The sequence below is a fragment of the Panthera tigris genome, chromosome E1 (genome assembly GCF_018350195.1).
Source record: "Panthera tigris isolate Pti1 chromosome E1, P.tigris_Pti1_mat1.1, whole genome shotgun sequence".
In the NCBI taxonomy this organism is placed as follows: Eukaryota; Metazoa; Chordata; class Mammalia; order Carnivora; family Felidae; genus Panthera; species Panthera tigris.
The window spans coordinates 55,191,613-55,204,171 of record NC_056673.1 but is presented as its reverse complement, the minus strand read 5'-3'; the positions used below and the strand labels follow the sequence as shown (position 1 = coordinate 55,204,171).

Here is a 12,559-nt window from a genome sequence, read left to right as displayed (position 1 = left end):
TCAGATGCAGACAATGTGGATACAGAATAATGTGTAAGAACAAAAAGAAACAGATTTATAAAAACAGAACTGGTGGTTGCCAGCGGGGAGGAGGGTGGGAGGATGGGAGAACTAGGTGAAGAGGTACAAACTTCTAGTTAGAAAATAAGTCAATAAGTCAGTCGTGGGGATGAAAAGTACATCACAGGGAACATAATAATCTTTGTGTGATGACATAGTAATTACACTGCTGGTGGGGAGTATTTTGTAACGTACAGAATTGTTCAATGTTGCAAACCTGAAACTAACACATCAACTATACTTCAATTAAAAAAAAAGATGGGATGGTTGTAGGTTAAGTGTCTGACTTTGGCTCAGGTTATGATCTCATGATTCGTGAGTTCAGGCCCCACACTGGGCTCTCTTACTGTCAGTGCAGAGCCCACTTCAGATTCTTTGTCCCCCTCTTTCCCGCTACCCTGCTTACGTGCTCTCTCGCTCTTGCTCGCTCTCTCATAAATAAACTTAAAGATAAAAAAGTAAAGATCAGGGCACCTGGGTGGCTCAGCTGGTTGAACGTCCAATTTTGGCTCAGGTCATGATCTCATGGTTCATGAGTTCAAGCCCCATGTCCAGCTTGCTACTGTCAGTGCAGAGCCCACTTCAGATTCTCTGTCCTCTCTCTGCCCCTCCCCCACTCACGCTTTCTCAAAAATAAACACTGGGGCACCTGGGTGGCTCAGTCAGTTGAGCATCTGACTTCCGCTCAGGTCATAATCTCACAATTAGAGAGTTTGAGCCCTGCATCAGGCTCTGAGCTCTGTGGTGCCAGTGTGGAGCCTGACTGAGATTCTCTCTCTCCCCCCTTTCTCTGCCCCTCCCCCACTTGCATGAGCGCGCACGCGCTCTCTCTCAAAAAAAAAAAAAGACTAAAAGATTAGTGGTTTCTGATGCTTCAGGAAACATGGAATTCAGAGGAACATATTTTCATTTGGATTCACTGTTAATGTTTCTCATTGTATAGCTTTTGATTAACGTACTTTATGAATACAACTGTATACATAAGACAGTTTAAAAACCATCTTGTGTTCAGGTTTAATACTTTGCATGAAGAAATTTTTGTTCAGTTACAAGATTTGTAATTTTATTGTATTTATAGTCTGACCAGGATGAAGGTTAAGTCCTTCCCCAAACTATACTTCACATCCCCCCCCCCCCACCCAAATCAAACTTTTAATCAAAGCCTAGAATCATCTAGGGCCCTTGTGAAAAATGCAGGTTTCTAAGGCCCTTTGAAGGTCTGATTAAGTTCCTTGGAAATCACTGTTTTACATCATCAATGTTTGTAAGCTCCCTAGCATCCTTTTGTACAGTGTACCAGCACACTTATCAGTGTGCCTCCATCATTTCGGGTTAGGTTATTCATTTGTTACTTGGCATAGGCCTTCTGTACCTGATGCCTATTTTCTAAATCTTGGGAAAAGGGAAAAGAAGCTTTAATGATTGCTTTCTGTAACAAAATCAAGCACAAATGAAAGGAGCAGACTACCAAGGCAGACACAGTCTCGGAGGTGTAATAATGCATTAAGGTAAAAAATGCTGCTTTCGTGATATAAAAATAGGGATTGGCTTACACTGAATTATTGGACAAATGTTTAAAACTTCTGCCTCATTCTTAAAGATGTGGACATACTCAGAGACTCCATCTGTTCCAGGATTCCACCATTAGGGAATAAATATGCTTGTTGGCCTTCCTAACATTCATTTTGAAGATTAGCTATTTTCCAACTTTATTAATAGCTCTGTATTATTCATTCAAAAAACTGTGTGTGCTGGGGTACCTGGCTGGCTGAGTCGGTAGAGCATGAGACTCTTGATTTCAGAGCCATGAGTTTGAGCCCCATGTTGGGCACAGAGATCATTTAAAAAATGATCTATGCTGGGGCATCTGGGTGGCTCAGTTGGTTCAGCATCCAACTTTGGCTCAGGTCATGTGCTCACGGTTTGTGCGCCCCATTTCAGACTCTCTGCTGTCAGGGCAAAGCCCACTCTGTCCCCATCTCTTTCTGCCCCTCCCTCCGTCTCAAAAATAAACATTAAAAAAAAAAATTATCTGTGCCAAATTTCAAAGATTTTCCTCTATTTCTATCATCCTCCAATACTAAGTTCTAAAAATTCATTACATGCTACACAAAGTCCTAACATGCTCAAGTTTTTACAGAGTTCTCTCTTGGGGCACCTGAGTGGCTCAGTCAGTTGAGCACTGGACTTGATCCAAGTTCATGATCTCATGGTGCATGAGTTCAAAGCCCATGGGCTTTGATCTGGGATTCTCTCTCCCTCTCTCTCTGCCCCTCCCTGCCTCTCAAAACAAATAAACTAATAAGCAAACAAATAAACAAAAGAGTACTCTCCTGGGCCATGTTTTCCTTAGCTATGGCTTTACTAATTTTGTTATTCTGTTATGTTCCTTCCTGACCTTGTCCTTTCTAGACAAGAATTCCAATAAATGAGATATCTGTTTATGGCAGCCCCCTAAACAAAACCCCAACTCATCAGATAAGTTGTTGCTCTTAACTATTCTAACTTCGTCATACGTCCTTATGTATCAGTAATTCAACTGAACACTGTCATTGGGTTAACTAGACAGTGCTTTCGTGGAAAAGATACTACAAATGGAACTCGAGACCACCATTTCAGTCAGTCCTTACCTCTCTGTCCCTGTCATCTGGAAAATGGAAGTAATTTTATCTCTTGCCTACCTGGACTGTTTAAAGAAAAAAATGGGAAAATGGATGTAAAATATCTTTAAAAAATTCTTTTCAGTAGTGCTCTATAAATACAAAAATCAGTAAATCCAAGCTTGAGGTTAACACATAAATAGTGCCCTACTAAACTGCTTAGAGACCACCATGGATGTGCTCTAGCAGCACTGCAAATTGGTTCAAATCCAGTCCTGCTAACTCAGTGACTGGCCAGTTATTTAACTTCAGCTTCTTTGCCAAAGTGGAGGAATTATGACGGTCAGTACAGCTCTCTGAGACTCTGAAGCTATCTTTAGAGACTGAAGTTCTAAAAAATTCAAGGGTAACAGATGAAATCAGAAGTGGCCAGTCTTAAGGAAGAATATTAAATAAGGTGAGCAAATGTTAACCCAGAAGATCTAAAAACAAGTTGCCTCCCCTACTCACAACTACAGGCACAGTCCACCCTCCTAGAATAAGGACCATAGAGAACATTAATGACGAGGGACTAGTTCTTAGAACAGAGGGCTGGAGGAGGAGGGAGAACCTGCCACAGGAAGACAAGAGAAAGGAACAGCCCTGAAATAGAGCAACAGTCAGTGTAAAGGCTCTGGAGCAGGAAGTCAGTCTCGTTCCTACTTCAGACTGAAGCCCGTATGACTCAAACTTGAAGTCAGGCAAAGGCCAGCTCACTTAGTGCCTCGTGATGGGAAGCCACTGGGACAGAAAGCAGGAAAAAATGGCTTAACACTGAAAACAAGCAGCAAATCAAAACTACAATGAGATATCACCTCACCCCTGTCAGAATGGCTAAAACCAACAACACAGGAAACAACAGGTGTTGGCAAGGATGCCCAGAAAAGGGAACCCTCATGCATTGTTGCTGGGGAGGCACACTGGTACAGCTACTCTGGAAAACAGTATGGAGGTTCCTCGAAAAGTTAAAAATAGAGGGGATGTTTGGCTACCTCAGTCAGTAGGCATGCAACTCTCGATCTAGGGGTCATAAGTTCAAGCCCCACATTAGGTGTAGAGCTTAGTTTAAAAAAAAAAAAAAAGTTAAAGATAGAACCACCTTGGGTCACTAGATCTCTTTTGATTTCCACTCAGGTCACGATGCCAGGGTCATGGGCTCCATGGGGCATTAGGCTCCATGCTCAGCATGGAAGTTGCTTGGGATTCTTGGTTTCTCTCCCTTTGCCCCTCCCCACCTCACTCACAGGTGTGTGTGTGCGCGCTCTCTCAAAAATAAATACATGAATAAATAATAAATATAGAACTATCCTATTATCCAGCAATTGTACTTCTAAGTATTAACCCAAGAGATACAAAAATACTAATTCAAGAGGATACATGCACCCCTATGTTTATTGTAACGCTATCTACAATAGCCTAATTATGGCAACAGCCCAAGAGTCCATGGACTTATGAATGGATAAAGAAGCTATGGCAGGGACACCTGGGTGGCTTGGTCTTTTTAGTGTCCGACTTCAGCTTAGGTCACAATCTCACAGTTCATGAGTTTGAGCCCCACTTCAGGGGTGGAGCCTGCTTGAATTCTCTCTCCCTCTCTTGAAATAAATAACAATTTTTAAAGAAATGCTTCCTGGGGCACCTGGGTGGCTCAGTCAGTTGTGTCCAACTCTTGATTTTGGCTCAGGTCATGATCTTGCAGTTTGTGAGTTCTAGCCCCACATCGGGCTCCATACTGACAGTGCAGAGCCTGCTTGGAATTCTTTCTCTCTTTCCCTCTCCCTCTGCCCTTCCCACTCTCTCTTAAAAAACAAAAACTAAAAAGCCTGGCTGGCTCAGTCAGCAAAGCATGGGACTCTTGATCTCAGGGTTGTGAGTTTGACACTCACCTTGGGTGTAGAGATTACTTTAAAAAATCTTAAAGGGGCTCCTGGGTGGCTCAATCGGTTAAGCGTCCAAACTGATTTTGGCTCAGGTCATGATCTCATGGTTCATGAGTTCAAGCCCTGCACTGGGCTCTGCACTGAACATGTGGAGCCTGCTTGGGATTCTCTCTCCCCCTTTCTCCCTCTCTGCCCTTCCCCCATGCTCTCTCTCAAAATAAATAAAGAAAAATAAACGTTTAAAATAAAATAAAATCTTAAAATGAGCAAAGAGGGAATAAAAAAGAGCGAGAAAAGAGGCAATCCAAGAAACAGACTCTTAACTCTAGAGAACAAACTGATAGTTACCAGAGGGGAAGGAGGTGGAGAGACGGGTTAAATAGGTGATGGGGATTAAGAGTGCACTTGTGATGGGCGCCGGGTGTTGTATGGAAGTGATGAATCACCATACTGTACACCTGAAACTAGTGCTATACTGTGTGTTAACTAATGGGAATTTAAATAAAAACTTAAAGACTGAAAAGAGTACTCGAACGGTTGTGTCCAAATGGACAATGTAGAGATGGGGACGGTGGTGAAGCCAGTCAACCTGCAATAGTTCAGGCTGTTGATAATGGTGGCTGGGCTAAGGTGGCAGCTGAGGAGGGAACGAGAAGTAACCAGTTGAGATAATTTTGAAGTTGAGTTAATAGAACTTCTTGATGGCTTCATTAGTGCTTAAAAGCTCAGCAAACTGTATGGGCTTTAGCAAGTGGCTTTGGGGCCAAATAGCCACAGGGCCCTTGTTAGCTGGCAGTGTGACTTTACTAGGGCTCACTTCCCTCATATGTGAGATAGGCTTGGAAAAAACAGCACTTTTGGGGCGCCTGGGTGGCTCAGTCGGTTGAGCGTCCGACTTCTGCTCAGGTCGTGATCTCACAGTCTGTGAGTTCGAGCCCTGCGTTGGGCTCTGTGCTGACAGCTCAGAGCCTGGAGCCTGCTTCAGATTCTGTGTCTCCCTCTCTCTGTCCCTGCCCTGCTCATGCTCTGTCCCTCTCAAAAATGAATAAACATTAAAAAAAAAAAAATTAAAGAAGAAAAGAAAAAAACAGCACTTTTTATCTCAGGGCACCTGGATGGCTGTCGGTTAAGTGTCCAACTTCTGATTTTGGCTTGGGTCATGATCATGAGATCAATGCCCCACGTGGGGCTCTGTGCTGTGGCGCAGAGAGAGGAGAGACAGAATTCCAAGCAGGCTCTACACTGCCAGCACAGAGCCCATTGGAGGGCTCCAACTCACAAATCATGAGACCATGACCTGAACTAAAATCCAGAGTCAGACGCTTAACCGACTGAGCCACCCAGGCACCCCAAAATAAGTAAATAAACTTAAAAAAAAAAAAAGGCACCTATCTCAAAGGTCTGTTCCAAGATAAATTGAAATAATCCATTAAAACTTAGTCTAGTAAATCTTAACTATTATCACATTACTGTAATTACTAACCATTTTAGTAATTTTGTTAAGTTACCAGCTGCCAGCCTTGCTGTCCTCCACACTCTTCAGACTGTTCTTTCTCAAATACAAATTTCACAGCACTATCTTGCTAAAATCCTCAGTGGCTCCCCATTTGGATACAATCAAAACTACTGGGTACAGTGTATCTGGTCCTTGATAATCTGACACCTTTCTGACCTCTGTCATTTCAACCCCTCACTTAAGTGTTTTGGTCCTAAGAGATGTTTACAGTTCCTTCAGCAGGTAACAGGCCTTCTTTCTTTCCTGTCTTTCCGTATGTTTTTGTTTCTGCCCAAAATGATGTTTTTGGCTGAACTTTTCAGGACTCCACTTTGAGTGTAGCCTCCTTTGAGAAGCTTTTCCTCACCTTACAATCTGATATAGGGTCCTCTCTTAAGGGGTTCCACAACATCTGGCCTAGGTAATACATTCAGGAATACAAGAAAAACTGCTATAATCGCAAAGCTTGGCACAGTGTGGGGCATAAAGGATGGGTGAGGGGAGATGGTACCTCGGCCCTCCTGAACAGCTGCTGTTGCCCAGACTGATGTGACAGTTAGTGAGACAGCCAGTGAGGTGGCCGAGGAGCCACAGCATGCCCTAGTCTGGCAGCCCTCAAGCATCTCCCAAAGGGATACAGCAGCCTCCAAGGCCACAGGGCAGCGACCACTGAAGGCAGGGTGCTAATGACACTGCTCGAGTGACCAAGACAGGATGGAGTGTTGAACAAGGCCGCCATACCCTCCCTGCAAAGCCAGACAAGTCTCAACAACAGATTTTGGAGCTTCACACACAAATGATGGAGAATTCCCAAGGCAACCTCTACACAAACCAAGCAAACAGCCTCATTGTTCAAAAATGTTTGAGGAAGACTCAACAGCTCTGGAGTGGCCTCTGCTAGAAAAGAGAAAATTGTGGAGCTGGGAAGACCAGCCATGGCGAAGGCCCTACCCAGAGGAAACAAGTGTAACTCTCCACGGGACTGTTTGCCCTGCACTGGGCCACTGTTGCCCCCTTACCCCAACTCCTGTATCTTGTTTTGGCACCTCTGCAGCAACCACTACCTAACTGAGCTCTGGCGGCTGTGGACCTTCTTCTGTAAATGGTGCGTGAGGGTCTGCACACCGCCATAATCTGCAGCCAAAGTTATGGGCCGGGACAAAGTTCTAGCAAGAAGATTCTAGATAAGGTAAACATTAAACTGGACCTCTTCTTAATTTTTGAAGGAAGACCTGTTTCCTTCTAGTTCAATATTGTGACAGGACTTTAAGGGCACCACAAAGCTGCCGTCCCGCCTAGCTCCCAGTGAAGTACATGCCAGCTCCCTGTTTCCTTTTGCCAGGTAGCAAGGAACCGGCTTTTAGAGGAAGCTGTAAGCCAGAGAGGAGGAAATGAGTACTTGGAGGATTCCCAACTTCTCCTTTTGGCTGTGGGGATGATAGGCTGACATGCAGCTCTCCAGCAAGGGCTGATGAACTATGGCCTCTGAGGGCCTTTATGCTCCACTTCAGCACCCTTCACTGCCCTTTGTGCCTCTTACGGTCTGGCTAACATGGGGATCATCGAATACTCATTTAGAAATCTCCTTTTTAGCACCTTTAGAAAGGATTCCCTTCATTCCCCTTTACAGGGTAGTCATGAACCCAGTTGACGTCATACCCAAAGAAAGCGGCGAGACTTGCCTACATCACCAGCCCACTGGCCCAACACCAGACGTTCCCCACTTTCCCAGGAACCAAGCTTGGGTCTGACTGGTACAAACCAAGAGAAACCAAGTGTTCGTAAAATGCCAAATCCAATCCTTCCCCATCCAGGAGGGCACATTCCTAAAGCTCTACTACTCTCTCTAAAGGTACTTCAGCCTTTCCTCCAGTTTCTGGGATGAGGTTTCAAGACTTGCATTATGGTGCCTCTTTCAGAACAGAGTAGGAAGTAGCTCCCGGATCAGAAAAACCCAAGCTCCAGGGCGCCTGGGCGGTTCAGTTGGTTGAGTGTCCGACTTTGGCTCAGGTCTTGATCTCGCAGTTTGTGGGTTCAAGCCCCAAGTCAGGCTCTCTGATGACAGCTCAGAACCTGGAGCCTGCTTCGGATTCTGTATCTCACTCTCTCTGCCCCTCCCCCACTCACACTCAGTCTCAAAAAGAAAAAAAGAAATGTTAAAAAATTTTTTTAGAAAAACCCACACTCCAAAGTTTATAGCAAACAGAAATACTTTAGACTCTTTCCTGCTTGCCAGGAGAGAGAGGTGCTCAGACTGAGGGGCTGAGAGCCTGATCCCTATGTGTGAGTGGGAGGAGGGTGATGCTATTTTCTGGGGCATTCATGAAAGCCACTCCTCTTCTCTGGCATTCCCCTTTTTCTTCTGTCACTGCAAAGAACAGGGTGTTTTCCCTTTTCATTATCCTTCCTCCTGGTTCTGTTCAAATCTGATTTGTTCCTAAAAATTCAGATGTGGTTTATGAAGGAAGCCTTAATGGAAATAACCCAATACTATAACAGACAGTAGATTTGGGAATGCCTATTACTCCGAATTATAGGCTGAGGCAATGACAAAGCCAAATAATGACACGTGTGTGCCTTTGTAAGTGATTCTCACTAACGGTTCCGTGCAGATGCCCCTCATCAGCTGGATTCTGTGAGTCACCTTCCAGCTCCAACTACGGGTCTGTGAAAAGGATATAGACATAAAACTCGGTTTTCTTTCTCCAAATCTAGCACCATTTTCTTCAAGCCCTGGTTCTCTTTTCGCTCCAACAGGAGCATAGCAGGAAAGGATCCCTTCCCACTGCCCAGATCTATTAAGAGTTATCCAGTCGAGATCAGTGAATTTGATAGTTGAGCAAGGTCATCTGCTGTAGTTCCCAACTCTCTCCCTTCCGGGAGTCTTCAATTCAAAACCCACTTGTCCAGGATGCACAAGAAGGGAATATAAATTGTGTCTGACTTCCTATGTATGGAAACTCCTAGTAAGCTTTACCTGTGATTCATTATGTCTGATACTCCTTTTCCAGCCTTGCTGAAGGTTCAATGCGATGACAAGATACCCTTTTGAGGAGAGGGGTGGTGTAGAATCCCTGCTCTAAACAGACTCAACCAGCAGTTTGCTGGGGTGGTAGCCCTTGGCTCACTAGAGAGGGAAACTAATGAGAAGTACTGTCCCTTAAGGTGGTATGCATATCCATCAGGTTCCAAGAAATAGGTCTGCTGGCTTTTTATGGATTTTAAATACCAAAGTAATTTACTGCAATGTTGTTCAAGTAAACATCCCTGAAATGAAAACTGCTGTAAATACAGTAGCCCCCAAGCCTTAGGAAGGTCCCCAAGCTTGTCCAGAGAGAAGCCAGGATCTACCTACATGTGGCCTAGGAGAAGAGCATGTCTGTGGGAAGAAAGTTAAGACACCAGTGAGAAGGAACAAGACATTCTAAAAAAGGATGGTGGAGGGGCGCCTGGGTGGCTCATCGGTTAAGTGTCTGATTCACAGTTCTTGAGTTCCAGCCCTGCATCGAGATCTGCACTGATAGTGCGGAGCCTGCTTAGGATTCTCTCTCCCTCCCTCTCCCCTGCTTTCCTGTGCACATGTGCACTTGCGCATGGTCTGTCAAAGTAAAATGAAACTTAAAAAAAGAATGGTAGTGATGGCTGCACAACACTGGGAATACACTTAATGCCGCTGAACTGCACACCTCAAGACAGAATGGTGGGGGTGTAGCAGGTCCTACCTGCACTCCTTGATCACTTGGTGGATGTCAAACTCAAAGGCCGCCATCAAGATGTTGTCCAGGGGTTCTGGGCTGCTCTCTCCTCCCAGAAACAGGTCAAGGCTGGACTGTGGAAAGGTGGTGACCAACTCAATTCCCAGATGTAAGCAGAGACTCAAGGGGGCAGGTAGGGCTTCTGTGTAGGGAACCCTGGAGAAGGATGATGGGTCCCTCAAAAAGGGCCAAAGTAGGGGATGCTGAGCTAGCTCAGTTGGAAGACCATGCAACTCTTCACCTCTGGGGTCATGCTTTGAGCCCCATGTTGGGGACAGATGACTTAAAAAATAAAGAGGGGCACCTGGATGGCTCAGTTGGTTGAACATTCAACTCTTGATTTTGGTTCAGGTCACGATGTCAGGGTCTTGGAATTGAGCCCTGCATTGGCCCCTGCACTGAGCGTGGAGCCTGCTTAAGATTCTCTCTCTCCCTCTGCCCCTACCCTGCTCACGCATACATGCCGTCTCTTGCTCAATTAATTGATTGAGGCTGGCTGGCTCAGTCAGAAGAGCACGCAACTCTTGATCTCTGAGGTCATGAGTCTGAGCCCCAAGTTGGATGTAGAGATTACTAAAGAAAGATAAACTTAAAAAAAAAAGGGGGTGCAAAAGGAAAGACCTTTCCTGTTCTCCAGGGAGGTTCAACTCAAAGAGGCCACACACTGAAAATGACCTACCCCCGTGATTCCTACTCCCTCCTCCCACTCCTTAAAGCTCAGGCTCACCTGGGCATAGAAGTGCAGGTCAATGGGTTTTACTGTGGGATGAGAGTACAGGAGCCGGGTCACTAGGAAATGATACCAGTTATTCAGAAGTTCCTTTTGCTCCAACAAGGCAGCTTCATCTCCCAGCATGATCTAAGGAGAGAGACATTTTCCTTTAGTTCCAGGGGCAACTTCTCTATTAACTCTCCTAATCTCAAGTAGAGCATTTGGTCTGAAAGCTCTCTCCTTCATGGCAGAGATGATGGACAGCCCTGTCCATCATGTTCCTGCTATTGCTGCACTGGAACCACAGCTCCAACTTGGACCCCAACCTGAACTTCCTTCCCACACACCTTGCAGAGAGACTCCAGGCGAGGACTGGAGGCGAACGTGCCATCCTGGAGATGACGCTCACATTCCTCATGCCAGTGCTGCCACTTCAGCTCCAGCTCTGTCAGCGTCTGGGTGTTTCCAGGCTAAGGGGAAAGACACAGTGAGATGCCATTGCCACAGAAACCCCTTGTGCTTAGTGAACGAACCCGTATCTCATGGCCCAACAGAGCAGGTCTGCTCCCACATACACTGAGAACGGGCATTGTCCTCATCAGGTCCCCCAGAATTCGGCACATGCCCGCAGAGGTGGGGCTGACGTCGGCTTCTTTGGAGAGCATCTGCCGGGCCTCATCCAGCCGGCCCTGTAGCACCAAGATGGTCACCTGGGAGGACACCAAGAACATAAGCATTCGAGTAAGGCCTGGAAGTCAGTCTCCTCGATCCACATTTTAACTTCCTACATTGGGGGAGTATGATGGTTCCTTTCCTCCAGAGGTAATCTAGCTCATCTAGTCTCATGGTTTTAACCTAAACCATACTTTTCAAACCGCATGTTGTAACCCATCACAGATTGCAACCAACATACTTTTATATATTATATATTTTATTGTTTATTTTATATCTTAAAAAAAATTTTTTTTTAATCTTTATTCATTTTTGAGAGAGAGACAAAAAGACAGAGCATGCGCAGGGGAGGAACAGATAGAGAGGGAGACACAGAATCTGAAGCAGGCTCCAGGCTCCGAGCTGTCAGCACAGAGCCCAACGCGGGGCTCAAACCCACGAACCGTGAGAACATGACCTGAGCCGAAGTCAGATGCTCAACCAACTGAGCCACCCAGGCGCCCCCTTTTTTTAATTTTTAAACAATATTTATTTTATATCTTATATTTATTTAATTTTTATTTTTCGAGAGGGCACAAGTGAGCGAGGGACAGAAATAGAGAGCGAGAAGCAGGGATCGAACTCACAAAATGTGAGATCATGACCAGAACCAAAGTCAGAGGCTTAATTGACTGAGCCATCCAGGCACCACTGCAACCAACATTTTAAAAATAAATGATGGGGCGGGGGGGGGGGGGGGGGGGCACCTGGGTGGCTCAGTAGGTTAAGCACCCAACTCTTGATTTTGGCTCAGGTTATGATCTCGTGGTTCATGGGAATCAAGCTCCGTGACAGGATCCGCTCTGACAGTGCAGAGCCTGCTTGGGATTCTCTTTCTTTCCCTCTCTCTCTGCCCCCTCCCCTGTCCCTGCTATCTCTCAAAATAAATAAACTTTGAAGAAAAAAAAAAAATGAAAAAATGAAATAAGGGCGCCTAGCTGGCTCAGTCAGTAGAGCATGTGATTCTTGATCTTAGAGTCACGAGTTCAAGACCCACGTTAGACGTAGAATTTACTTAATGAATAAAACAGAAAATGGCAGAGTATAAATAAGATTGATTCATAAATTTCAGTTCAAATAGATGCACAGATGCATACACTCAATATAGTCAATCCTGTTTATTCATAGATTTCATGTTTCTGAATTTGCCTCCTTGTAACCCCCCAAATCATTATATGATGTACTTTCACCATTACTTGTGGACATGTGTAGAATGGCAAAAAATTTGAGTCACTTGATATGCACATTTGCAGCTGAGGTTAAATAGGTGGTGCTCTACCTTCTTGTATCAACTCACACTAAACAAG

At 45.1% G+C, this 12,559-nt stretch overlaps 1 protein-coding gene across 4 annotated transcripts in view; it reads right to left on the bottom strand.

Annotated features, from left to right (window-relative positions):
- NUP85 (nucleoporin 85) overlaps positions 1–12,559 on the bottom strand; it is a 70,486-nt gene that overhangs the window by 4,036 nt on the left and 53,891 nt on the right. For all 4 annotated transcript variants that reach the window (XM_042966585.1, XM_042966584.1, XM_007091252.3 and 1 more), the window contains 4 exons: positions 11,117–11,251; positions 10,889–11,011; positions 10,557–10,688; positions 9,797–9,903 (listed from right to left, as the gene is read on the bottom strand). In XM_042966585.1, the coding sequence (XP_042822519.1) occupies positions 9,797–9,903; positions 10,557–10,688; positions 10,889–11,011; positions 11,117–11,251 (497 nt within the window). The remainder of the gene's footprint in view (positions 1–9,796; positions 9,904–10,556; positions 10,689–10,888; positions 11,012–11,116; positions 11,252–12,559) is intronic.